At 45.2% G+C, this 27,115-nt stretch overlaps 2 protein-coding genes across 5 annotated transcripts in view; one reads left to right on the top strand and one right to left on the bottom strand.

The window, feature by feature from the left end:
• LOC114053500 (molybdenum cofactor biosynthesis protein 1-like) overlaps window positions 1-12,747 on the top strand; it is a 40,906-nt gene extending 28,159 nt beyond the window's left edge. Inside the window, exons 9-11 of one of the 2 annotated variants that reach the window (XM_027876608.1) lie at window positions 3,309-3,429; window positions 3,921-3,968; window positions 10,550-12,747. In XM_027876608.1, coding sequence (XP_027732409.1) covers window positions 3,309-3,429; window positions 3,921-3,968; window positions 10,550-11,343 — 963 coding nt within the window. In that variant the 3' untranslated portion in view covers window positions 11,344-12,747. Of the gene's footprint in view, window positions 1-3,308; window positions 3,430-3,920; window positions 3,984-10,549 lie in introns of both variants that reach the window. The other variant, XM_027876609.1, reaches the window with a different exon arrangement.
• A 1,676-nt stretch (window positions 12,748-14,423) lies between these two features.
• LOC114053314 (disheveled-associated activator of morphogenesis 2) overlaps window positions 14,424-27,115 on the bottom strand; it is a 158,173-nt gene continuing 145,481 nt past the window's right edge. For all 3 annotated transcript variants that reach the window (XM_027876258.1, XM_027876257.1, XM_027876259.1), the window contains 8 exons: window positions 26,638-26,744; window positions 25,889-25,977; window positions 22,697-22,865; window positions 22,425-22,532; window positions 21,858-21,918; window positions 19,716-19,847; window positions 19,367-19,537; window positions 14,424-18,326 (listed from right to left, as the gene is read on the bottom strand). In XM_027876258.1, the coding sequence (XP_027732059.1) occupies window positions 18,108-18,326; window positions 19,367-19,537; window positions 19,716-19,847; window positions 21,858-21,918; window positions 22,425-22,532; window positions 22,697-22,865; window positions 25,889-25,977; window positions 26,638-26,744 (1,056 nt within the window). In that variant the 3' untranslated portion in view covers window positions 14,424-18,107. The remainder of the gene's footprint in view (window positions 18,327-19,366; window positions 19,538-19,715; window positions 19,848-21,857; window positions 21,919-22,424; window positions 22,533-22,696; window positions 22,866-25,888; window positions 25,978-26,637; window positions 26,745-27,115) is intronic.

Here is a 27,115-nt window from a genome sequence, read left to right as displayed (position 1 = left end):
CCATCTCCACCCCCCTCCAGTAGTGTCAAAGCCATCCTGAATATCTTCTCTTTCTTCCTCCTGAGATATTGATTATTTTAGGGAGTAGGTACGGAATGCTGGAAAGGATTGACTTTATAGACCAGGAATTCTTACCCTGAGGTCCATGAACTTGATTTTTTGGAATATCTTGATAAGTGAGTTTCAATATAATTAGTTTCTTTTGTAATCCTATATATTTTATTTTATTCATTTAAAAACATTATTCTGAAAAGGGGTCCATGGGCTTCACTGGACTGCCTAGGGAGTCCATGAAACAAGGTTGAGAACCCTTGATTTAGAGATTTCTTTAGAAAACAGCACACAGAGATGGTTGATGGTAAAGCAGGCCAGGCTTGAGATATATTCTGTGTCATTACCCGGGGGATGATGGGAGCCTTGGAACAGGACAATGGGTGAGCTGCTCTCTTGAGCCTTAGGGAATTCTCTGAACTCCAGGATAGGGGTTGACTCGTAGGTGGATTGTGATTGCTTAGAAGCTCTCTGTCCTGTTCCCCTTTTCCCTCCTCCAAAAAAAAAATCTCAGTTATATCACCCTTACTCAACCAAAGGTCTGGGACAGGAGTGGGGAACCTGTGGCCTTGAGGCCACATGTGGCCTTGAAGTCCTTAGGTGTGTCCTTTTGACCAAGTCCAAGTTTTACAGAACAAATCCTTTTTATTAAGGGGATGTGTTCTGTGAAGTTTGGATTCAGCCAAAGGGCTGCACTTGAGGACCTAGAGGGCCACAAGTTCCCCACCCCTGTCTGGGGCTTATCAAAATCAAAGCCTAAAAGGTATCTATGGATTTTGCATCAGAACTGCTGATTTGGAACACTGTAGCCAGTTATATCATCCTTGACACCGAACCTATCTATTATTCAATAACAGTTTAATGATTATATTCAGTGTACTCAGCATTCTAGATACCATGGGAGAAGCATACAGAGAAGTACAGGGTCTGTCATTTAAGAGCTCATAGTCTCAGAGAACAGAATGCATAAGAAAATTTTTTTAAAGAAGGCAACTGTGCTGAAAACTGCCACAAGGCAGTGTTCCAAGTGAATGCCGCAGGGATCAGAAAAAAAGGTGCTGTTGTGTGTTGGGGTGGCCCTGCTTTTCCTAAAGGAGGGACCATTGGAGACGAGCCAAGTTGGAATTGGATAGATAGAGAAGATCAAGGAGGAGCATTCCAGGAACAGGAAATATTGTGAACAAAGGTAGGAAGGAGAAAAATTTTGGCAGATGGTATATAGGCCGGTTTGATTGCATCAGAGAATATATGGAAGGGAAAGTAAGAGGAGATAAACCTGGCAAAAGTAAGTGGGGACCAGACTGTAGAAGGCCTTAAATACTAGGATGAGGAATATGGACTTTATTCTGTAGGCAGCGGGAAGCCACTGAAGAGTTTTTGTGTCAGCGGTGGCATGGTGGCCTCTGGCAGGTGGCATGATGAAAACGGTGCATTCATCAAGAAGATTCTTCAGTGCATGAAGGATTAGAGTGGGGCTAACTAGCGGTAGGGAGACCAATGAGGAAACCATTTTAGTCGTTACCGATTTGAGGAATATTTTTTTTTATTTTTTTATTTTTTTTGGCAATTGGGTTTAAGTGACTTGCCCAGGGTCACACAACTAGTAAGTGTCAAGTGTTTGAGGATGGATTTGAACTCAGGTCCTTCTGACTTCAGGGCCCGTGCTCTATCCACTGCGCCACCTAGCTGCCCCTTGAGGAATATTTTTGAAAGAAGAGAAAAAAACAGAATCTAATGACTGACTTCTTCCCAGAGCTGATTCTGAGGTTGTGGTTATGGGTGAGAGTGACAAGGAGGGATTGTATCACTGACAGAAATAGGGACATCTAAAAGAGAAGTTTGGTTTTAAGTATAGACTGATTTCAGTTTGAGAAACTTTGAGGTGACTGGGACGTCCAAGTGGAAATATCTTTGGGAGACTCTCACCTGTGCCTGACCTAGAAGCTGGACAATGATTTTTTGCAGGTGATCCTGGCAGGGCCTCCTCTATCTTTAAGCTGCTTGGCCCAGGGGTAGGGAACGTGCAGCCTTGAGGCCACATGTAGCCCTCTAGGTCCTCAAGTGTGGCCCTTTGACTGAATCCAAACTGTGGATTGGATTTGGATTCGGTCAAAGGACCACACTTGAGGACCTAGAGGGCCATGTGTCACCGTCTCTGGGCCGCAGGTTCCTCGCCCTGGGGCCTTGGCCCTTTCCCCTCACTACCCAAGAGCATCTTCTTTTTATTGTCATGAACTCACAAGATTATAGATCCTGAGCTGGAAGGGACTTAAGAAGTCCCTTATTTTATAAATGGGGAAAATGAAGGCCAGGGAAGTTAAGTTAGAGGCAGCGAGGTGGTGCAGTGGATGCTGGGCCTGAGTTCAGATTTGGCCTCAGATACTTTCTAGGTCTGTGACCCTAGGCAAGTCACTTAATCCCTGTCTGCCTCAGTTTCCTCCTCTGTAAAATGGGTTTAATAACAGCACCTATTCCCTAGCATTATTATGAGGATGAAATAAGATAATATTTGTAAAGTACTTAGCACAGTTTCTGAAATGTACTTAATAAATGCTTGTTTCCTTCCTTCTGCAAGGTCAAACAGGTAGTAAGTGTCAGAGGCAGGATTTAATAATAGCTGATATTTAATAATTTTTAATAATAGCTAGGAGGCACAATGGAGAGAGCACCAGGAGTCAGGAAGACTCATCTTTCTGAGTTCAAATCCGGGCTCAGACACTTGCTCGTTGTGTGGCCCTGGGCAAGTCACTTAACCCTGTCTGCCTCAGTTTCCTCATCTGTAAAATGAGCTGAAGAAGGAAATGGCAAAACACTCTAGTATCTCTGCCAAGAAAAGCCCAGATGGGGTCAGGGAGAGTCAGACATGACTGAAAAACAACTGAATAACACATATTTTTATAGAGCTTTGAGGTCTGCAAAGTGCTTTACATATGTGATTTGATTCTTACAACAAGAACATGGCTGAGGCAGGATTTCAACCTGGTGGTTCCTGTCTCCAAATCCCACATTCATATCTTATCTCCTGCATCACCTGATTGCCTCTGATTTGAGCTCAGGTCCTCTGATTTCAGAGACAAGTGATTTTCCTACTGTACCAGGCTGCATCCTTATCTCTTCCTGTTATAGCTTTAATCCATTTCCTTTTGTTCCAAGCTCAGTGGGCTGAGGGAGGGAGGAGGATATCCGGTCCCCATCCAGGGACCAAAACCCAGTGATGAGGGTGAGTGTCATCGATTCTGTGTTGTGATGTTGGGCAGGTTTGCCTCTTTGGAAATTCAGAAGTGTCTCTACGGGATCACCTTCGGGCTGGGGCCTCTGAGGAGGAGCTGCTGAGCATCATCGGGGCTGCCGTGGGCAGAAAGAAGCAGCAACATGCAGGTATTGAGGTTGGGAGAGGGAGGGAGTTGGGAGGGTTGAGAGGGAAGTTGATGAGGGTTGCGGGGGGGGGGGGGGGCTGGGCAGACTAGCGCTAGGGAGAAAGGGTGGCAGCTTAAATCCTATTAAGTCTTCCTTACCCCAGTCATTCCTCTTGGACCTTGTGTCCCTCTCCCATGGGTGGGGGGAGAGGGAGGACAGAGGAGGCAGATAAGCTGCTCACTTGGGTCTCTACCTCTCTTCCCTATCTATATCCCCTTGCACCCACCTTTTCTGGAAGTTTATCAAGATTTGAGGGCTGGGAGTCTGGAAGGCTGGTTTCCCTATTATTCTAAAGACAGCCTTATTGTGTACTCATCCACGTATGTGTTTGTGCATGAACACAGGTATTTGTCATACCAGGTGTACATGTTGTCCATCTATCTCTTCCATTCATTGATCTCTTCCCCCTGCCCCGTTTTTCTCTTCCTTTTTCATTTTTCCCCCTAACTCAGGCATGTTCAACATTGCCCAGATGAAGAACCGGCCCATGATCCTCATCGGTGGGTGACCCATCAGTACGTAACCGTTTGTCCCCACCCTTTATCCTTCCCTGTCCTTCAAAGACCTCCCTGGGGGCAGGGGTGAGAATTGGGTGAAGGGGAAGTAGGGCTATCAGATCTTTAATGATAGGTCCCATTTTCATTAAGGTTCAATAAAAGAAGTAGGATACGTAGGGTCAAACTTTGAGGAGATGGTATGGTGGGTCTGGAGTTGGAAATTGTTGTTCAATAGTTTTTTTTTCAGTCTTTTTGACTCTTTGTGACCCCATTTGGGGTTTTCTTGGCAAAGATACTGGAGTGGTTTGCCATTTCTTTCTCCAGCTCATTTTACAGATGAGGAAACTGAGGCAAAAAGGGTGAAGTGACTTTTCCAGGGTCACACAGCTAGTGTCTGAAGTCACATTTGAACTCAGGAAGATGAGTTTTCCTGACTTCAGGTCCAGCACTCTATCCACTGTGCCACTACGCTGCCTTCTGGAGTCAGAAGACTGGATTCAAATCCTAATTTTGCTACTTGTTACCTCTGTGATTGTGGACAAGTCACTTAATTCTTTGAGCCTCAGTTTTCTAACATGAGCAACTAAGAGCTTGGCCTTGATGACCTTTGAGGTCCTTTCCAGTTCTAAACTGTCCCTTTGAATCATTGGGAAAATAATATTCGACTGATTGGAGTTCAGACGGCTAAGGGGCAGTTCTTTTTTTTTTGTTTTTTTGTTTTTGTTTTTGTTTTAGGCAATTGAGGTTAAGTGACTTGCCCAGGGTCACACAGTTAGTGAGTGTTATATGTCTGAGGGCAGATTTGAACTTAGGTCCTCCTGACTCCAGGGCCAGTGTTCTATCCACTGCGTCCCAAAGGAGCAGCTCTTACTGAATAGGAGTTAGGTACAAGGCTTTTGCTTCAGAAACAGATCATTTCGGCCACTTGGCTAATACCCAGTGAACTCACAACAGACTAATATGAGTAATGTATCAAGGATCCATGATTTCATCAGCCCAGTGTACCTTCTTCTGACATGGGCTTTTCATGCATGTCTTGGTTGGATTGTGTCATGAGTTGCTTTGATCAAAAATGGCAGCTGGCAGTCAACTTTCCTGGTGATGAGCCTCTCCATGTTTAGTTAGGCTGGTTCTCAGGAAGCAGACACACATGGCTGGTCACCAAACCCATCCTTTTCACCTTTGCAACCTGGTAGAATTCTCCAAGCTTATGCCTTTTAGAACCCTGGATCATCTTCACTTCATGAGGAGCAATTGGGGAAAATTACATTGGGTTAGAAACCTAGAACTAGAAGGGAACTCAGAAGACATCTAGTCCAACTTCCTTACTCTACAGATGAGGAAACTGAGGCCCAGAGAGGTTCAATGACTTGGTCACATAGGTAGCAAACATCGGAGATGGGATTTAAATCCAAATCCTTGACTTTGGAGCCAGGGCTCTTTCTACTGAACTTTGAGAAATAATAATGGTGCCTACAAAGTGCCTCCAAAAGAATGTGCCTACAAAGTAACAAGATAGGTGGTCGCCATATATATCTTATAGAATCTGCCTTATTTCTTCATAGTCAGACTTATGAGGTATACCCTTACTGATGTGGGGCTGATGGAAGTTATAGGATCATGGATTGAGAGCTGTAAGGGACCTTAGAACAAGGCTTCTTAATCTAACTCCCCAATGAGTCTATAAATAGATTTCATAGTGTGGAAGGGCATAGTATGGGAAAAATTATATCTTCATTTCAATGTAAGTGGTTTCCCCTATAATCCTATATATTTTATTATTCTGAAAAGGAGTTCAGCAGGGGTTTATGGGCTTCATCAGTCTTCTAAAGAACCCCTATCTTAGAGGCATTTCAACCCCCCATCCATTTTACAGATGAGGAAACTGAGGCCCAGAGAGGTTCAATGATTTGCCCAAGGTCACCTAGGTAGTAATTGTCAGAACCAGAATTCAAACCCAGATTCTCTAACTAAAGTCAGCACATTGACTATCCCATGAGTCTTTCATGGGATATGAAGGTGATTAAAAAAAATACAGAATAAAATTAATTCATTAGTTAAAGAAAAGAGATACCAAAACAAGACTTCAAATTGGTTGTTTTTTTTTTTCCCTAGATTTTCTTTCAGTCATGGAATGTATTATTTTCTTTCTTTCTTTCTTTCTTTTTTAGGCAATTGGGGTTAAGTGACTTGCCCAGGGTCACACAGCTAATAAGTGTCAAGTGTTTGGTCTAAGGCTGGATTTAAACTCAGGTCCTCCTGACTTCAGGGCCAGTACTCTATCCACTGCGCCACTTAGCTGCCCCTTGTCTTATTTTCTTAGGAAAAAAAAAATTATGTAAAACTCATCTCAAAAGTTCACCAAAGAGGCCTTATTAAAAACAGTTTACTTATAAAGAGAACATGTAATTTCAGAGGTGCATACTGCATTGTAATCGAAAAAAAATTGTTATTGTTCAGTCATGTCATACTCTTCAAGAGCCTGTGGACCATATCACATTAATACTATCCATGGGGCCTTCTTGGCGAAGATACTGGAGTGGTTTGCCATTTCCTTCTCCGGTGGATTAAAGCAAATAGAGGTTAAGTGACTTGCCCAGGGAAAGTGTCTAAGGCTGGATTTGAACCCAGGTCTTTGTGACTCTGGGCCCAGCACTCTGACCACTGAGCCATCTAGCTATCTGAAGAATACATACATCCAATAGTAGGGAGGTAATGAGAGGTAAAGAATTAGAAGGTTTCCCAAGGGTGATGTCAGAATATGAAATAAGAACAGAGTTCTGTAATTCAGACTTATTCCAAATACTTCTTACTAATGAGAGGCAGCAGGGCATCGTGTTTAGAGAGCCAGCTTCAGAGCCAGAAACACCTGACTTCAATTCTAGTTTCTGGCACTTACTGTCTTTGTGATTCTAATTCTGGCCAAGTCATCCATCTAGGCAAACTCTCCAAGACTGTAAGTGGCTGAGAAGGTGCTCACTTACATTGGTAGATGGAATTTCTTCATTTGGGATTTCCCCATATCATTGAAATCACAGCTCCAGCCTTTCTCCCCATCCTTGCCAATTCAAAGAGACTCTTAGAATCATAGGATTGTAACACACCATCAGAGACCATGAAGTTCAGTGAGCCTTATGCCTTCATTTTTACCAGTGAACTTCCTTCAAGTTGGGTGGAATGAATGAAAAACCCTGAGAGGCAGAGTTTCTGGGTAATTAATAATCAATTTATTAATTAGGCTAGCCAGCAATCAACAAATTCATGGTCAGTGGTTTCTCCTGGTAACCAAAGACAAAAGACATGGAGAACCTGAAAGCTTTAAATAATCCTTGAAAGGGAATTCCATTGACAACTGAAAATCAACCCTACCTGGTGGACATTTAATGAGGAGGTGGGCTAGAAGTCTTCAGCTCTTCCTCCTGAGAGGAGGTTGATCATGAGACTGAGCTTCCGCCAGCAATCTGGACGGGAGAACCATCTCTATCCAGACCACTCTGGTTGGTTTTCTCCTTCATGAGGTGGGTTACCCTAAACTCTAATGGAGGGGTACAAGGACAGGGGCTCATTTCCTCTGGGTAAGAACTCACCTAGACTGGATTCTGTTTAAATTCTAATCAGGAGTAAGGTGTCCTAGTTAGGTGGGGTCCTGCCTCAGATTGAAGAGCATGTTCCCTGAGGGTTAGGGATAATCTTAACCAGTCGTGTCCGTCAGAGGCAGACCTTCCATAGGAGCTCGGCCTCAATGAAGAAACAGAGGAAAAAAGCTTGAATGCCAATTTAACAATTGGTCATTAATATAATAGTAAAATAATAATTCCTTTCATGGGAAAACCCTTGGATGCCATGTGGAGGAGAGATTAGACTTCTTTTGTTTGGTTTCAAAGGGCAGAAGTAGGAAGTGGATATTGCAAAGGAAGAAATTTAGGTTTCACATAAGGAAAAACACCTTTGAATCAACCCATCAGCAAATATTTATTAAGCATATACTGTGTGCCAGGTCTTGATGTTAAGTTCTAGAAAGACGAAAAAAAAAAAAAGAAATCCCTGTCCTCAGGGAGCTTACATTCTACTGGAGGAGACGACAAACATCAGAACACATAAGGTAAGTAGAGGACAAAGGGATGGTAGCTGTCTAGGGGATGGCAGTAGCAGCTGGAGGAGGTAAACAAAAGCCTTGTTGGAGCTGAGTCCTGAAGGAAGCCAGTGATTCCAGAGGTCAGAAGCGAGGAAGACGGGCATTCTAGGAATGAGGACTCGCCAAAGCAAAGCCACAAAGGCAGGTTAGGAAGAGCTGTATTTGAAGTACAGCAGCCAGGCTAAGAGTAGAATTTAAGAAGGTTGGGAACACAAGAAGGGGCCAAGTTTTGAGGAGCTGCCAAGGTTTCTAGGTGGCACAATGGATAGAGTGTCGGGCCTGGAGTCAGGGAGACTCATCTTTGTGAGTTCAAATCCAGCCTCAGACAGTTCCTAGCTGTGTGACCCTGGGCAAGTCACTTAACTCTGTTTGCCTCAGTTTCTTTATCTGTACAATGAGCTAGAGAAGGAAATGGCAAATCACTCCGGTATCTTTGCCAAGAAAATTCCAAATGGAGTCATACAGAGTCAGACGTGATTGAACAAGAACAAAGGACTTCCTGTTAGAACCTGGAGGTAATAGGGAACCACTGAGGTTTATTGAGCAGGGAAGCGGGACGCAGCGAGATCTACACTTTAGAAAAATCACTTTGGCCACTGAGTAGAGGCTAGATTGGAATGGGGAGAGACTGGGAGGCCCATTCCTGGATTATACTAATAGTCCAGGTGACAAGTATCAAGAGCCTGACTTGGAATGTTAGCTGTGTGAGTCGACAGAAGGGGACACACATGAGACATGTTGTAGAGAAAGAAGTTACGATACTTGGGCATGTGGTCTATAAGTAGAACAGGCTGCCATGGGAGGTAGTGGGTTGATTCCCTTTTGTTGGAGGGTTGAAAGCAAACGTTAAAGGCAGACTGGTTAGGTCCTTTAACCATTGGTTGGGTTAGTGGGATTCCTTTTGGATACATTTTGGCCCAGACTCCTGTTACGTTCTTTTCCAACTTTAAAATTCTATAATTACGTGACAAAATTAGGCTCAGAAAAGAGTAGTAGACTTGTCCAAGGTGACAAAGGAAGTTAGTGCAAGAGCCAAGACTAGAACCCAGGTCTTTTGGCTCCTTGTCCAGTGTTACTGCTGTGATGCCTCCAATGACATTTTATCATTTTCAAGTGTGTAAAATGACTTGAGTCAGACAAATAAAATGTGGCCCCAAAGGCAGAGGATCTTAAAGGGGCCTGCTTTAAGGAAGAGAAGAGGCCACCTTGAAATGAGCCTGTCTCCTGTAAGTAAATGTGCAGGTCTGAAATGCTTGAGGACTGCTTGAAGGCATTTGACAAAATGCATTCTCCTAAGTAGGTTAAATGTTTCCCCTAGTATCTTGTTTATACTTGTTAATTTGCTTAACAGATTTTTTTGTTGGCGATAGAGACTTCATCTAGGGAAATTTTAGTCCTTCATCTAGGACTTTTCTCTTTTTTTTTTTTTTCTTTTGAAATTGTCAAAAATTCTCTATGAGTAAAGTTGTGGTATAAGAGTCTGAGGACCTAGATTAGAATCCCATCTCCGAGCCTTCCTACCTGTGTGCCCTTAGGCAAATCCTTCTGCCTCAGTTTCCTTATCTGTAAAATGAGGAGGGTGTACTCCCTGGATGGTCTCCCGCGTTCCTTCTGGCAACAGATCTGCAATTCTCTGTTTTTCAGAGGCAGCATAGCAAAGTGGATAGGATGATGTAATCAGAATCAGGAAAACTGGATTTGAATCCTACATCAGACACTTACTAGTTTTGTGACACCTATCCCCCACTCCCCCCTCAGCAAGTCACTTAACCTCTCTATTCTTCAGTGGCCTCTAAAGTCCCTTCTGCTCTAAATCTATGATTCTATAAGTAAAAATTTTTGTTGTTCAGTCATGTCCGACTCTGTGACCCCATTTGGAGTTTTCTTGGCAAAGATACTGGGAGTGGTTTGCCATTCCCTTCTCCAGCTCATTTTATAGATGAGGAAACTGAGGCAAACAGGGTTAAGTGATTTGCAAGGATCACACAGCTAGTAAGTGTCTGAGGCCAGATTTGAACTCCTGAATCTTCCTGATTCCAGGCCCAGCACTCTATCCACTAAGCCACCTAGCTTTCCCAAGTGAACATTAAAGGTTTTATTATTTAAAAAAAAATGGAAAGAACTTTGAGAGGTCATCTGGCCCATTGACTCTTAAGTCATAATAGGCAGATGGGGGGAGTAGCTTCGTTTTCCTAAGGATGGGAGCTCACTCTGCAATTCAGATCATCGTTTTGTAGCACACTGGGGAAGCTGATTTCTGGCTGGTCAGGGTGACTGAGGAAGGGTGAAAGTTTTCAAGAAACTATTTACTTCAGAGTTTTGCCTTTGTGTCTCGTCCTGTGTCTCTCTATTGCTTACATCTCTGTGGCTTTCTGCCCACATCTTCCTTACCTTCCTGTTGGCTCACTATTGCCTTTAACCTCTTCTCTTCTTCCCTTTTTCCATATAGGGTGCTTCCCAAAGCTTGGAGATGCTCCTCTCACCTCTTCCAGCCTTCCCCCCTGGGACCCTCTTCACATCCAGGGGCTCAGAGCCAGAGGGAGTTTCTCCGGCCACATGGGAGCTTCATGGACAAGAGGGGGATTACCACGAGTCCTTCCTCCAACCCAGCCGAGGCTAGAGGCAAGCTCTTCCTGGAGATTCTATAGCTCTCACCCCCAAGATCCTGACTGCAGCACCAAGTGCCTTAACCCAGAGACACCAGTTGTCCCAGCTACCCCCAGACTCTCTCCTCTCTCAGACCAGCTGACCCACATGGACTCAGAAGGGCGGGCTGCCATGGTTGATGTGGGCGGAAAGCCAACCACGGAGCGGGTGGCTGTGGCCTCTGCTGTGGTCTTCCTGGGGCCTGAGGCCTTCAAGCTCGTCCGCCAGAACCAGCTGCGGAAAGGTGATGCCTTGGCTGTGGCCCAACTGGCCGGAATCCAGGCAGCCAAACTGACCAGCCAGCTGATCCCACTGTGCCATCATGTGACTCTGAGCCATACCCAGGTACAGCTAGAGCTGGATGCTGCCCGCCACGCTGTAGTGATCCAGGCATCATGTCGGGCATGGGGTCCCACTGGTGTGGAAATGGAAGCCCTCACTTCTGCTGCCATAGCTGCCCTCACCCTCTATGACATGTGCAAAGCAGTCAGCAGGGACATTGTTCTGGGAGACATCAAATTGCTTAGCAAAACAGGGGGTCAGCGAGGGGACTTTAATCGAAGCTCAAATTCCATATCCTCTCAGTCCCAATTCTGACATACCCAAGTGCCCTCCCTTTCTGAGAATCTGCAGCAGGCTTTGTATCAGCATCTAGGATGAGGTTTCATCTTGGTCTGGGTCACTGTGCCCTTTTATCACTCCCCGTTATCCAGGACCAAAGAATGTCAGAGCTGAGAGGTCCCTTAAGAATAAGTCATGGATTCAGAGCCAGAAAGGAACTCAGAGACCATCTAGTCCAAAACTGTCATTTTACAGATGAGAAAACTGAAGCCCAGAGTGGGAGATTAACTACTTGGGACAAAGGAGTCAGGATGACACAGCTCTCTAGTCAGAGGGAGAAATGGGGTTAGGACTCAAATATAGTACCTGAGGATAGTGAGAATAAGAATCCTTTGCAGAGCATTCAACACTTTTCAAAATACTTTCGTATCCATGATATCATTTGACCCTTGGAATAACACTGTGGGGCCAGCAGTGGGGAGACAAAAGGTCCAAATCATCTACAAGTTAAATCAATGGCCTTAGATAAGAGAGTTTATTTATTAATACCCCCTACCCCCAATGGACTCTCCCTTACTCAACATTTTTTTCCACCTCATTTGTTTTTGCCTTGGTTTAGGTCTTTAGTGCAGTTTTAAGCTACTAAAGCTTTTAAGTAAAGGGGCGCTAAGACTTTGGAGATATCCTGTATCATCTGTTGCTGCCTTATCTTCTCGGCCCCCCTAACAGGCTGACGTCCCCTCCTGGGAGAGGACTTTGGTCCAGTTTCTTTTTCCAAACAGGGAAAGAAGGGAGGACAGACAGGCCCTAGGAATTTTTGCTCGTTGCTTTTATTGATGCCCTTAATTTTTTTGTTAAACCTCACAATCATTTCCAGGTATACCCTCCCATACCCTCTATGAGCCTTCCTCAATGATAGAAACACACAGTTAAGGAGAAACCAGCCAAGGCAGAGGCCACATCTGACAGTAGAGGTAACATTCCACAGCCATCATCTCCTACCTCTGCAGTTCAAGGAGGGTGGTTCCTCTCCCTTCTCCAAACCTGAGTTATTCTTATTCTTCTTGTGATAGACTTGCCCCCAGCCAGCCGGAGAAGCAAAGATTTATGGGTGGTCAGTACTCACTCCCTTCTCTCCCCATTCTTAGGAAGTTTATGTAGGTGGGGTAGGAAAAGGAATTTTCTTGGTGAGGATGAATGAGAATGATTTCAGTTTAGCTCTGGAGTTCGAGTTTTTACACTTGGAAGGGAACTTAGTGACCATTTCTATTTGGGGTTTATTTTTTTCTGGCTCAGGAATGTAGTCTGACTCTTTTCCCTCCAAACCATATCCCTTAATTTACCTTAATTATCCTATTTCACAGAGGTAGTGCAGTGGATATGTTATTGGGCCTGGAGTCAGGAAGACCTGAGTTCAAATCCAGCCTGAGACACTCCTGTGTGACCTTGGACAGGTCACTTAACCTCTGTTTGCCTCAGTTTCCTCGTCTGTAAAATGGGGATAATAATAGCACCTACCTTGCAGGGCTGTTGTGAGAATCAATTGAGATTATATTTGTAAAACACAGTGCCTACATAGTAGACACAGTAGAAATTCTAGCTATTATTGATATTATTACGTGTGAGAGGGCAGTGAGCAGGGAACTGAGAGAGACAGTCCCACTCTGGGTCATCATACATCACCCCTTAGTCTTCTCAGTTTTAGGCTTAACAGTGCCACCTCCCTCTTGTGTCTTTATTGTCTTCCCTTTTTCTCTCTTCTCCATTCCATCTGACCCTGACAGTGATGTCATGTCAGACTCTGAGGTATCTGACATCTTACACCATTGGCTTGACAGCTATGCAAAATGACAGTGGCTAAGACTGGCTTCAGATCTCCCTTTGTCTTTCCATCTTCCCAGGGAAAATAGGGTCAGGATGGTTGAGGACTGCTTTCCTACTCTGTTCTCAGTAAATGATACCTAGTTGCTTATTTGAACAAGGAAGGGTGGGGGAGGCGAAACTAGGTAGCCCGATGGATAGAGTGCTGGGCATAGAGTCAGGAAGATTCATCTTCCTGAGTTCAAATCTGGCCTCACATACTTACTAGCTGTGTGACCCTGGACAGGTCACTTCACCATGTTTGCCTCAGTTTCCTCATCTGTAAAATGAGCTGGAGAAGAAAAGGGCAAACCATTCTAGTATCTTTGCCAAGAAAATCCCAAATGGGGTCACAAAGAGTCAGACATGACTGAAAAAAAAAGAATGAACAACAATTGGATAAATCTTTAACAATGATTTTTAAAGAAGAATAAAAATGAGGATTATATCAAGGAAGGGCAGAAGGGATGACTATAAAGATTTAAAGCATTCTTTCTTCTTCATCCCCCCTCTACATTAACTCAAAATCCTCCCATTTGCTTATTTTCAACTGAGTTAATAACCTATGAGGAGGCCCAGTAACGAGATGTCTCCTCCAAAGGTTAATTCCAATAAACCCTTTCCTATCTAAATTTGAATCTAATTAGTGTTGGGGGAGGAGGTGGCCTTAAGCTTGGCTTGTAGCACCAGCCCTTCTTTTTCACTGCTCTCTCACCTCCAGCCACTTGAGATTTCTTAGAAAATTGTACAGGCCAGGCTTCAACTGTAGTATCAAATGGAACCTCTCCCTGCATTCCCTATCCCTCAAGATAGGGATCAGACCAGCCACGGACTGGTAGGATTCACGAAGGTCCTGTTTTCCTCACCCCACATCTCCTCTCCCCAACCAACACAGCAGGAAAACCTATTCTCCCTTCCCACCAGCTGGCGACCCATGAGCAACTTAACTCACCTTACATGTGTGACTACTAGAAAAGGCTTCCTTTTGCCATGACGCTAGACTAGAAGATGTCTAAAAAGGCTCTTCTCTTATTCTGCAGTAGCATATTTCCCAGGACCACTCCCACCCATGTTTTTGTTTAAACCCATGATTTCTCTCCACCTCCAGCCAGTCTCAGGCTTTGTTTCCTGGCCTCAGCCTTCCTTCTTTCTCCTGGCTTCCACCCCCACATCATCTCCCCCAGTTCCAAAACATAAACACTCATTTTTGAGGCAAAATGAGGCAAGATAACAAAGACTAGGCACAAGCCAGGCAGTAAAGGGGCTGTACGGATTTAATATTTTTAGTATTACAGTATATTCTTATAAAAAAAGGTGCGAATAAAAAGGACACTACAGCTTTTGTACATTAGACTCATTGTCTGAGATAGCTGGTGAATGTGACGATGCCACTAGGTTGTGACTGATGGAAGGGGACAGCCCCAGCTCGGGGGTTTGGGAGAGACTGACAAGGGGAGGAAATACATTTTCCCCCTCCCACCCCTGCCTTGGATTCCTCCTCCAGGAAGCTTCCTCTCGTGTGAGATCTAGAGGTGGAGGCCAAGGGTGGGTCAGGGTCTGGGTTCTGTGTTGGGGATGGGGAGGTTCAGGGGTGCTGGGTGGGAGGGGAGAGGGTGGGGCTACATTACATCAAACATGAATTCTGAATCTGATGTAAAATTAGACAGTGGGGAAAATTTACCCCCCAGAAAAGGAAGACCGGGGGAGAAGGGCAAAGAGCACAACTTAACGGTTTGTAAGAGATTAAAACAAGGCAGTACACCAGGTACCAGTTTGACCCAGCCTCTATGGGGCATCGGTCAATGACTCCCGCCGCCCCCCAATTCTTGCTGGGCCAGCCTCTTCAGTCAGTCTATTGGGGGGGATGGTGGGGAGCTAATCTTGCCAAGCAGCCTCCACTGCCCCCATCGGCCCTCTGGGCCAGTAGGAATTAGGGAACAATAAATAGAAATCAGGCTCCCAGGGCTGATGGGCTTCATCTAAATTAGAAACAAACTAAACAAAATTGCATGTGCCATATGCTCCTGGACAGAAAGGCACGGTATCCACCAGGTATCTCCAGATGTCAGTATCTGGGACTTTGCTGTGGCAATACAAGGAGGATGCCAGGAGGAAGAAACACATGCTAATGGCTAGGCTACCCTACTGTGTGCCACCCTTTATAGAGTAGGACTGTGTTGTAGGGTCGGGGGGGGGGGGCTAGCACTGTTTGCTTTATGGCTTGGGAGGAGGAGGGGGCAAGAAGCTGAAGTGGTTTGCATCTTGGGGGTATATACCAGGACAGAGAAAAGTCCTATCAAATTGGTCACATTAGCACCTTTCCCAACATCCCACCTTCCATCCCATTCACTCCTTGAACAAATGTGGTTGAAATCCTTCCCAATGCCTCCTTTGGATTAGGGAGTGTATGTGAGAGAGGGATAGCTTTTAGTAAGAACTCCAGAAGACCACAACTATAATCACATCCCTCCCCAACACTCCCAGTCCAGACAACTCAGTTCCCTCCTCTTTCTTATCTTTGACCCTGTCTGTCTTACACTTGGGTGGAAATACCCCCACCCCATTCCCTTATGCCTTCTTCCAGCCCAACTCACACTAAACACATGCTGAGCACATGCTTCTCAGAGGGCAGCATGGCCTCCCCTCCAGGGTCTCCTCTCCTGTCTCTCAGGCAAGGCCCTGTTGCCTTGCCCTCAACCACCCAGATCACCCAGGATGCTCACTGCCCCTCTCTCCCTCCCAAAAGCCAGAAGATTGGCAGCTAGAGTGCACCTGCTCATCAGGCCACATTGAAAAGGGAGATTTGGTCAGAGCAAACAAATGTTAAAGAAACATGAAGTAAAAAGAGGGAAATCTGGTTGTGACTCCAAGTGGAAGGCACTTAAAAGCTGAAAGTCATGATAAATGAAGAGGGAATGTCTACTGCAAATGAATGTTTCCTGCCTCCACCATGATACCTCTGGTCTTCCTGACTCTCTGGGGATCAGGAATTAGACGGCAGGGTGTCAGTGAGCTAACCAGTAAGCTGAGAGTTAAGATGGTGATGGAGGGGGATGGAGAAGAATCTCTGGAGCTGGGAGGGGGTTGTCAGCAGGTCTTGTTAACCTGTGCCCCATCTACCCATCTTCTCCAAGCAGGGCTACTTATTTTGGCAGCTGGGGAGTGGGAAACAGATTTATGAGTTGGGAGGTAAGTGACTGGGGGAGCCATACCCACCTCATGGCTCCAAGCTCTACCCTTCACTGACCTTTTATTGAAGGGAATCACACCCCATCTCTCACAGTTCTTTGAATCCACAACCGACATTTTAGATCTGCACTTGACCCCACTTGTCTTAAACGGTAAATCCCTCATTGTAGATATGTAAACATAGACTGGCTACATTAGGCCTGATTTGCAGGGTACGGCTTTAAAATAGGTGATCACCCCTGAAAGCTGTGGACAAATGACTTGTCTCATCCATCCCTATTGATGGCTCACTCTTCAGCTGAGGGAAGAGATGACTTTCTTCTAAGTGGCCCTCCATCGGTCCCACCCTCCCTACCCCCGGCCTTCTCTAAGATGACTAGGGCTTTGGATGACCTGGGAAGAGAAGGGGCTGGCTGCTTCCACTTTCATGAGACAGGCTGCATTGGAAGTTAAGCATAGCCTGAAAGAAATGAGGCTGTGAGCAAATAAGTTTCTTTAAGAGAGCAGGAAAACTCAAACCAGGGGCTGGAGTGCCGGTGTCCTCTGGGCTCCAGACAGAGAATGCACATATTCCATGTCTCCAGGACAATGGTCAGTGGATATGTACATTTGAATGGGGTGGGGGGACAGGGTAAGGGTGAGGTGTGGTTTGGAGCAGGAGAGGACAGGGTGTCAGGGTTTGTGTTCCAGAGGTAGGGAGTAAAGTTTGGAAGGGGCCTAGGCAGCTGATCCCAAATCATTCCTCTCCAAGAAGAGGAAGAAGGAACCATGTCAAGCCAGATTCCTTTCTGGGGACAGGGAATACAGTCTTCATACATAAGCCCAAGTCCCTAACTTTGGCTACAATATAAATGTTTCACTGAAGGTAAGGCAGGGGTCCAGCCAGTTTCTATCAATACTAGGTCTCTCTACTGTACCAAAATTGTACTGAGGAAAATAACTCAGTTCTCTAGTTCATGACCGATCTACACTGTCATCCTGTTCCTCGGACCACTTTTTTTTTTTTTGCATTGGCCATATTCATATCCTTCCTTCCATCCATCTTTCCATTCCAGTCACTTCTTAGACAAGCACATCTGAAATCCTAATGCATTTAGGGTAGAAGATTAACAAAGTGTGTTTGTGTTTTGGCAGCTTCCAGAAAATCTATTTTTTTTTCCTTTTTCTCTTTCATCTAAGCAGAACATTTTTGTCTTCAGGTTTGCTGCCAGACCTATCCTAACTTAGATGCTCCAGGCCTCTATTCAAGAGAAAGGGGCATCAGTACCAAGGATGAGGGGACTATGTGCTTTAGCTCTCAGAAGCCATACAAAGAAAATGCCCCCCTCCCACTACCCTTTCCCCATCAGTGAAATCTCAACAACATCTTGGTTTGCCTTCAGTGGGGGCTCAGAGCTGATCAGTGAGATGCTAGAACCATTCTATGCCAACATGCAGGTACCCAGGTGGGGCCGTGGGCCCTCAACACAACTTCTAGGCATCCCTGGGAAGTGACCAGACCTCTGGCCAAATAGCAATAGAGATCACTGGAGATGCCTTCAGGGCAGGAGTCAGTCACAGCAGAATGGGCAGGGGCAGGGCGCAAGAAGGGTAGTTAGAGAAGGAAGGGGAATATACTTGGGCCAGCCACACACTACTGCCCCAAATCCAGCTTAAGCACCCCATTAGGCAACCCCCAACCGTGCTCCTTTAGTCCTCCCTCAGCTTCCTCAAGCTGTAGCCATCCTCTTTCTGCCGCCAAAGTCTCCAAGTCAATAATTTAGCTTGTTCACCACTCGCTCCCGGCTTATTTCGAGTGTTTGGGTCCCTGACCGCTTGCGGCTTCGTTTGAGCTTGGACAAGTCCTTGTCAAAGACTTCACCTGAGCGCAGAGCAGACACCAGGTCATCGAACTCTCCACCTTCCTCCAAGTTGCTGACTCCAACAGCCGCCTTCCGCTGCCGACGCTCACGCTCCCGCTGTTCCTTCAGCTGGGGGGGGGGGGGCGGGGAGAGACATGCCCAGTCAATAACAGCAGTTTGGAGGGAGGCTACCCCAGGGAAGGACTGGGAATCAGTCTCTTTCTCTCACTCCATCCCCATTGGGGAACCAGAGAAGGTGGGAATTCATATTCCCCCTCTCTTGTCAAAAATGGCACAGTTTCTGATTAATAACAACAATAATATTAACAACTAGCATTTCAATAACGTGGTTTGTTTGCTTTGCAAACAAAGCACTTTACATAAACGGAAAAATACATTAAAAAAGATCTCCCAGCTCCATTTTCTTGCTAAACTGCCCTACAGGCTGCTAAGTGGATACAGTGAATAGAAAGCCAGAAAGCTTGCATGACCCTGGGCAAGTCTCTCAACCTCTGCCTCAGTTTCCCCAACTAAAAAAATGGAAATAATAACAATACCTACCTCTCAGGATTGTTGTGAGGATCAAAAGAGATATTTGTGAAGGGCTTAACACAATGCCTGGCACACAGTAGGCATTCTATAAATGGCTTATTCTCTTCCCCCTAACAGCCTCACCCTGATTCCTAGCTCTCCTTGAAGTAACCTGAATCCTTTAATCCTCTTCTTTCTTCTTCCCTCAAAGTTTTTTTAGTTCCTGCCCATTTTCTGTCATTTTCCTGTAATGACCTGGTTGTTGTTTGTCCTTTGTTCTTGAAGAGGACCATGACATCAGGAATATGATGCCATGAAATGGATTTAAATGAGGGAGGGCTGTGCAAGGTCACCAGCCTCACTTTCTCCTCTGGAGTCATCTAGGTCCAGTAGCCAGATATAGATCAGGAAGAATGGAGATGGTCCAGTAATGTGCTGGGGTGGGTACGGCTGGGGAAGGGGAGGGACTGGCCAGTGAGCCCAGTCCTCATGAGCACCACCTTAACCCATGACACTCCTAAACCCCTTTCTCCTCCCTACAAAGTAGCACTTCATATGTACCATTATCAACTCTCCCCATTATTTCCCAACCATACATACACCCCTCCCTTCCTTTTTCCCTCAGTGCCTTTCCCTACCATGGCTTCCATCCGTGCCCGTCTCTCTTCTTCTTCCTTCTTTTTTCTCATGCTCTCCAGGTCCTGCCGTGCCTCAGAAAAGGCCTGAAGGAAGGTGTCAAAGATGCCAAAAAATTCATCTGGCTGCATCTTGCCCTCGGGTTCTCCAAAGTGCTTCAGTGCCCTGGCAAACTGTCATTGGGAGCAGAGCAGGGAAGAAGCAGAAACATAGGGGTCAGGACATGGAGAGTTGGTCATCAGGGGCTGAAGTGGGAGGGAATTCAGGGTGAGGGATCTTTAGTCAGTCTCAGGGGACTCCATGGAGCTGGGATTGAGGATCAGGAAGACAGGAGGGTAGGAGTATCCCTACCTTGTCCCTGGCTTCATTAAGTTGATCCTCCAGCTCTGAGAAACTGAAGCTGGCAACGGTGATGAAGTCACTCATGATTGGGACGAACTTATCACCCGACTCCCTTTTCTGGTGCTTCTGATATTCTAGCTCCTATGAAGCGAGGAGAAAATGGAAGGGGAAGACGATTTCTGGCTAAAACTGTCCAGTATTAAGGGGGAGGGAGTGATTGGAGGGGAAAGCTCCTTCACTTATACCAGGCTCCTACCCTTTCCTTCCACCAATAGGAACACAGTAAGAAGGCAGTCTCAGAATTTCTTGGGCTGGAAGCATGCTCAAAGGCCATGGTATCCATTCCCCTGTCTATTACTACCTTTGCCCTCAGGTTGAATAGACCAGGGGGAGGAGGAGAGAGAGAGCTTTCTACTCTTTTTTAGAGACTTTCATAGAAGTTGATTCTTCAGCCTTCTATGCGCATCTGTGTTTTTCCTGATATCTAGCCTGAAACAATCACATTTGCAGTCAAATCTCATTCCTTCTGTCTGGATTTGTGTATCTGTCTGTCCTCCTGTCAACAAATCTCTCCTCAGCACTACCATACCCAACCAGAGCGGAAGGGAAAGCCGTGTCTCTGGCTCTTTATCTCCCATACCACCAAGAGGAGCTACCAAGAGGCTCAGAGAAAGGTTGCAGGATATTTCAATATTTGACCACTGTAGGTTAGCAACCAGGAGACATTTGGTAGGGTGCTCTGGAGCAGAGAACCAAGTCCTTAAAGAAAAGAGGAGTCTTCAACCTCCCAAGAACAGTGTGAGAGGAAAATTAAAAGAGTATCTTGAATAAAATTTACTGTATAGGGTGTGATCTTGACCAGTCCCTTATAGTCCCTCTGGGCCTCAGTTTCCTCAACTATAAAATGAGGGGATAGGGGCAGCTAGATGGCACAGTGGATAGAGCACTGGCCCTGGAGTCAGGAGGACCAGAGTTCAAACCCTGCCTCAGATACTTAGTGACTGTGTGACCCTGGGCAAGTCACTTTTTTGCCTCAGTTTCCTCACCTGTAAAACGAGCTGGAGAAGGGAATGGTAAACCACTCTAGTATCTTTGCCAAGGAAACCCCAAATGGGGTCACAAAGACATGACTGAAACAACTGACCAGTGTTTGCTAGAGGATTAGCAGTAGTCTGGGAAGTGATTGCCCAGACTACAAGTCCAGATCCCTTCACCTTAATTGAACTGAAACACTAGGATTCCTAGTTATAGCTCTGTTTCCTGAATTCTATTGGCATATATTGCTTGCACTTGCTTGCAGAGCAGTCCAACAAACACAGACTCTCCTACCTTTGATACACGCTGATATGGCCCACTTTTTGGCTATTCACTGTCAGTCTGGTAAAGCCCAAAGACCCCTTCTCAGAATTATGCTTTCAAATTCATAAAATAAAATACACAGGATTTTTTTTTAGTGCCCTCTTAAAGTGTCTTCCAATTCTGGGTCTGTGTTCTTATTATTTTTCTCCAGGACAAACTCATTCAAACTCATTCTCTCTCTCTCTCTCTCTCTCTCTCTCTCTCTCTCTCTCTCTCTCTTTCTCTCTCTCTCTCTCATTGGTATATGTTTAGGGTACCTCCCGCTCCCCAATTTCTCTAGCTCCCATAACCCCCAGCCCCCTCTTCCAGGCTAGAAGAAATATCAACTCGTTCTATTATCAACCTAAGTCAAAGATAATTCACAAGACAAAATTGAAACCTAGTTCATGCCAAACAGAAATGACTTTTTGGATTACCTGTTGTCTTGAATTGGACCTTAAATTGGGGCAGAAATTTGAGAAAGCATCATGGTCATTGCCAATCAATATGCCAGTTGGCAAGCAGATGCCCTACCAGGTAGCCTCAGCACTGTGCCAAGTACTGGCAGGGTGGGGAATAGGGTAGGGCAGGATGCAGAGAAGCATAAAGTACAATCCCATACAGTAATAAGTGGCTTAAAGCTAGTTGGGAGGACCAAAAAAAAAAACCATACCCTAATACACATGAATGGGGAGGGCTTTGCCAACCCTCTCAAAGGGCCCATCCTTATGAGCAGCTCTCTCCAAGCCTCTTGCCTCATACAGTCCCAACTCCCAAGTCTTAGGGGATGGGAATCCAGAGCCAGGTACTTACCGCCTCCACAGCTCTCAGCCCTTTTCTGATGTTGTTTACCTCCTTCTCCAGCTCTGATAGACTGCAGGGGAAACAGATCAGGGGAATGAACTGTAATTTCCTGATTTGGAAAGGGGCAGGGTGTGGGAGACTCAGGGAGAGAAGGACGTCTCCCTGACCCTCCACCTTCCACAGAAGTTTCTAATACAGGCCTTCCCCTACCCCTAAGCCCTTTCCCTAGGGGAGATGGGATCTCAAACAGGGACAAGATTCTGATTTTCCATATGAATTCATTACGTTTATTTAAAACCTAGGTTTTCAGGTGAAAAATTATGTTTTCATCAAAAAGGAGAAAACCCTGTTTAAATAAATTCGGTGCAGCCAACTTTCATTTGCACGTAGGTTATTCACAGCAAAAGTTCTGTGTCTGGTTGGCTTCTTCCTACCACCCAGTACAATTCTGGTTGCTGCTCTCCCTTTTCCCCAGTCCCTCATTGCCATAGGAGCCCAGTGGAAATGTCCAGGAGGCAGGAGAGACTTGGGGGATAGAGCCAAGCCTGGATAATAGAGAAGGATACATTCACTTACTTGACTTTGGCAGCTTCAGGGAGATGCTGAAGCTCGGTAGGCATGTTGAGGATGTCGGGGAAATTCTTCTCCAAAATCATGATCAGATAATGGAGCAATGAGATGTTCCTGCAGTTGGGAGGTGGGGGATGACGTTGGTCAGAGAGCATAGATTTGGGAAATCGAGAAAGAAATCCAAGCAGTACACCAGGGAAATGTGGAGTCATGGGCGAGACAACAGAGCAGCAGAAAGACAGGGAGACTGGGCAGGAGGAAGAAGGGAGGGCTCGCACCTGTCAATACTGGACTTGGTGTCAGCAATCTTGTTGAGGCTAGACACTCGGAAGCCATAAGCTCCCCCTCGCTGTCCCTTGTTCATGTAGTTGCCGATGGCGAGGACGACTTCCAAGAGGCGCTTTAGTCGGTGGCTGCGTGTCAGTTCCCTGGAGGCCAGCAGGAGGGCTAGGGGGTAGGGGTGGGTCACCCCAGAACTGGGTGAGACCCCTAACACTGGCCTGGGGGACAGCCATGAGGAAGGAGGGCAAATTCCCATGCCCCCCTTCCCAGGATATTCCAACACAAAGCTCAGAAAGCAGGACTAGCCTAGGCAGTAGCCATCTCACCCACACACAACTCATAATTTTTACTGCCTTTATAATGGATGTCCACACTAACCCTTCTGCTTGCTCATGATATAATTACAATCAACTCTCAATTATCTATATGTTTGGAAGGAAGAAGTGGTAAACAATTCAACAACACCACATTCCCACCATGCCCCCTTCACCCTCCGAAAAAAGACTTCACAAACATGTGTTTTCCTAATCATTTCATAGAATGTATATACAGGAAAAAAAAAAAAAAAGCACTAGACCCAGTTTCATGTCCCAGCTTTGACACTCACTACCTCATTGACCACAGACCAGTCCCTTCACCTCTCACTTGCAAACTATCAAGGCCCCTAAGGGTAGTTGTGAGGGAGGTGCCTTGTTAACCTTCAGGATTTCGATAGGGACTTGGAACTGTGATTTCATTGGTACAAGGAACTCCCAGATAAGGAAACTCCCTCTACCAATGCAAGTATACCCCACCACCCCCTTACTGGGCAACTTAGAGTCTTAGAGAATTGCCTGGGTCATAAAGAGGTTAAGTGACTTGCCTAGGGTCACACAGTCAGTAGGTGTTAGAGGCATAACTTGAACCCAGGTTTTGTTGCCCATCAGCTATGCCATGCTGCCTCTCTTGCTAGCCATAAATATTGTATTACATAAATATAATGCACAAATATTTTATATAAATTTTAATATGATATATAAATACAAATTATATAAATATAATGTTGCTATAATAATTATTATATATTATATAATATATTCATAATTGTTCTATGTAATATATTGTTATTTGTAACATATGTAATTGTTATATACAATATGTTGCATTACATATAATCATATACAATCATGTTATAGGTTGTATCATATGTAATTATAGCATGTTATATAATTATATTTTAATAATTACATATTATATGTTATATGTATTTATATCCTATATAATAATAGCAAAACTTGCATAATAATTATACTAATATTTACCTTATTATATGTTAATTATATGAAAAATTATGATAATCTGCATGCAATTGAAAGTTGGCTAGGGAAAATTTATTTAAATAATATAATTTTTCAAAAGTATGTTCATTTCAACTCGAAAAGACTCATGATGGAAAATGCTGTCCACATCCAGAAAAAGAACTATGGAATGTGAATGCAGATCAAAGCATACTATTTGCTCTTTTTTTTGTTTGTTTCTTCTTTCTTGCGCTTTCTCCTACTGGTTCTCATTCTTCTTTACTATATTACTGAAGTGAAAATAGGTTTAATATGAATGTATATGTTGAGCCTATATCAATTTACATGCTGTCTTGGGGTGGGGGGAGGGGACAGGTGGGCAGAAAATTTGGAACTCAAAATCTTATGGAAGTGAATGTTGAAAACTAAAAATAAATAAATTTTAAAAAATAGAAAAAGTATGTTCATTCATTTGTGCATACTGAATCCCTGTCCATTTCCATTATGGAGCTGGAAACTTGCCCAATGGTAAGACCCTCACCTGTGCTATTTGTCTATGCCACTTAAAGACATGATGAAGCTGGGGTTAAGGGTCAGGATAGGCATATTTAAAGATGGAAGAACTGGGAGGCCAGACTTTTACAGACTCACAACTGCCTCCTTGCCCCACTCCAGCCTGGGATGAGTACCTGCCTAGTAGCAGCAGGGTAGACTTGAAGTGAATGGGCAGTGTCTGTATTTATCTGTGTCTCCTTGGAAATCCTGACGATGCCTATCCTGAGAATGTTCTATCACCCTTAGCCTCACGGAAAGCTGAAGCTCTGGTGTCCAGCAGAGGGCACTCGCGGTATTCCTTAGACGTGGGATTTCGGATGAGTCAAGACCTCTGGTTTCTTAGCCTTACTAATGGACCACTTCTTTACCAACATGTTGGAATCACCTTCTTGGATGAGATGGGGTGAGGGATGGAAGTCTAGAGAAATCTTCTTAGTCCTCTTCTATTTCCTTTCCTATTTCTGCCTCATCATTCTCACTCCCTACCAAGTTAACCAGCTCTCCTTTCAGTCAATTAGACCCTATCATTCCTTTTGGGAAGCCTAGTATCCTGGGGTCTAGGGAGGAAAGGGAGACACTTTGATGAGCTCAGCCTTGCCTTCTGTGTCCCTACTTGGACACAAGCACAGAAGGTTAGAGCCAGAAGGGATCCAAGAGATTATCTAGGCTAATGAGGAAATTAAGTCAGAGAGGTTATGTGATTCCTGTAAAGTCACACAGCTAATTAGTAGCACAGCCATGTCTTTTGACTGCTAGTGCTGGGATCTTTCCACAATATAAGAACTAGACACTCCAAGCCAAATAAATACATCCTGTCCATCTTCTCCTCCATCCCCTCTCCTCTGCTCTAGTGCCCCTTCTCCAGAATAAGCGACCCTTATCCAACCCAGCTTTTAGAATAATGCATTCTATACTTATATAACTTCTATCCCATGCTGGGTCTCTGTATTATGTAGTCTTATAACAAAACCCTCTCCCTTATGGATCAATCATTAGGATAATCAGTTTAGAATTGGAAAGGATCTTGGTGGTCATCTAGTCCCAATTTCTTCATTTTACAGATAAGGAAACTGAGGCCCTTAGGCATCTGGCATATTAAGGTGTCACATGTGCCATCAAGACAGTGAGTATTAACACACCCATGCATTCGTTTTCTACCGGAGTTTTCAATTTTGCATTTGACTTTGGGTTTGTTTGGGGGTCTGCAGAGATTTCATAAACCATTCCCTGCCTTGCAGCACTTTGACTTTTTTGTTTCTGGCCTCCCAGTTCTTCCACCTTTAAATATGCTTATCCTGATCCTTAACCCCAGTCCCCTGTACCCTGAGGCCTCCTCCAAGCTAACCCCAACCTTACCTTCTACTTTAGGCTTGGTCTCCGCCAGTCTCTCCTGAAACTTTTTCTTAAAGAAGAGAGCCTGTAGACGTTGCTGGTAGTGATCAATCCTGTGGGTGAAAGGGAAGAGAGTGATGAGGAGTCTTTTCAATAGCCAGCTCCAGGTCCAGAACTTCATGTCCTCATCAGGAGCCCTAGCCTTCCACGCAAGACTGATACAGTGCAGAAAGGAGCCGGAAGGCCCCAAGTCTTCTACTTGCTCCCTGAGTGACCTCAGGCAAGCTGCTTAATCTTTCTGGGCCTCAGTTTCTTCATCTGCAAAATGGCAGAATTGGACTTAGAAGGCCTCTGAAGTTCCTTTCAGCTCTAGGAGTGTGATGCTATGGTCCTACAAACACAATACTTAAATTACAGAAAATGTACTCACTAGATACGAGATACTCACTGAGCGTCTGGAGACTTGAGAACTAGCCCTGGCTCTATAATCAACTTATTTTGGAACCTCAGGTAAGTCATTTCCCACTCTACGCCTCAGTTTCCTCATGTGTAAAGTGAGGTGTTGGACTAAGTGGCCTATGAGATAGATCCTCCTGCAGATCGAGCTTTACCAGCCTCTGAGCTTTCTCAGAGTTCTTCAATCCTTTGTGTCTGTTTCTCCATGAAACCAGCTCTGTCCCTCCCTTTTCTCCCCCTCGGCCACAAGTCTCAGTCCATGCTAGCCCACACCTGCCCACTGGCCCGGCCGAACCCTCTCCCCACTGTGCCCAGACCTGCTCATCTCGTAGAGGAAGCGGTCGGCCCGGGCCATCCGGTCTATCTCGTGCTTGTGCTCCTCCAGTAGGTCGATGTCACTTTTCTCAGGGGTGAACTTGAGAAGCTGTGGAGGGTGACGTGGGGGACAGACAAGAGACGCGACAAGAAGCTGGGGGACAGGGACCAGCAGGCGGGGGTGTCCGTCTCATAGCTGCCTGAACTAGGGGAGGGGCAGCTTCTAAAAACAGACCACCGGCTCTTAATCCGTCTGGGTCTAGTTTAGCTCTCCCCCCCGCCTCAGGGCAGGGTGGATGAATTGACCGTTTTGGCTGCACTCATTAGCAGACTCTAAGATCTCCTCGTATAGGGATGAAGCCCTGGCTGCCCCCTCATTTCCTCTTATGAATACCAGCTCACCCCATTTCTGCCTCGAAAGTGATGGGAGGATATTGCCTAGACCCATGGAAGAATGGTATGGTGACAGAGACTGCCATT

Source organism: Vombatus ursinus, unplaced genomic scaffold, assembly GCF_900497805.2.
Source record: "Vombatus ursinus unplaced genomic scaffold, bare-nosed wombat genome assembly UNPS02014811.1, whole genome shotgun sequence".
NCBI classification, from domain to species: domain Eukaryota; kingdom Metazoa; phylum Chordata; class Mammalia; order Diprotodontia; family Vombatidae; genus Vombatus; species Vombatus ursinus.
This window is presented reverse-complemented; position numbering and strand designations above follow the sequence as displayed.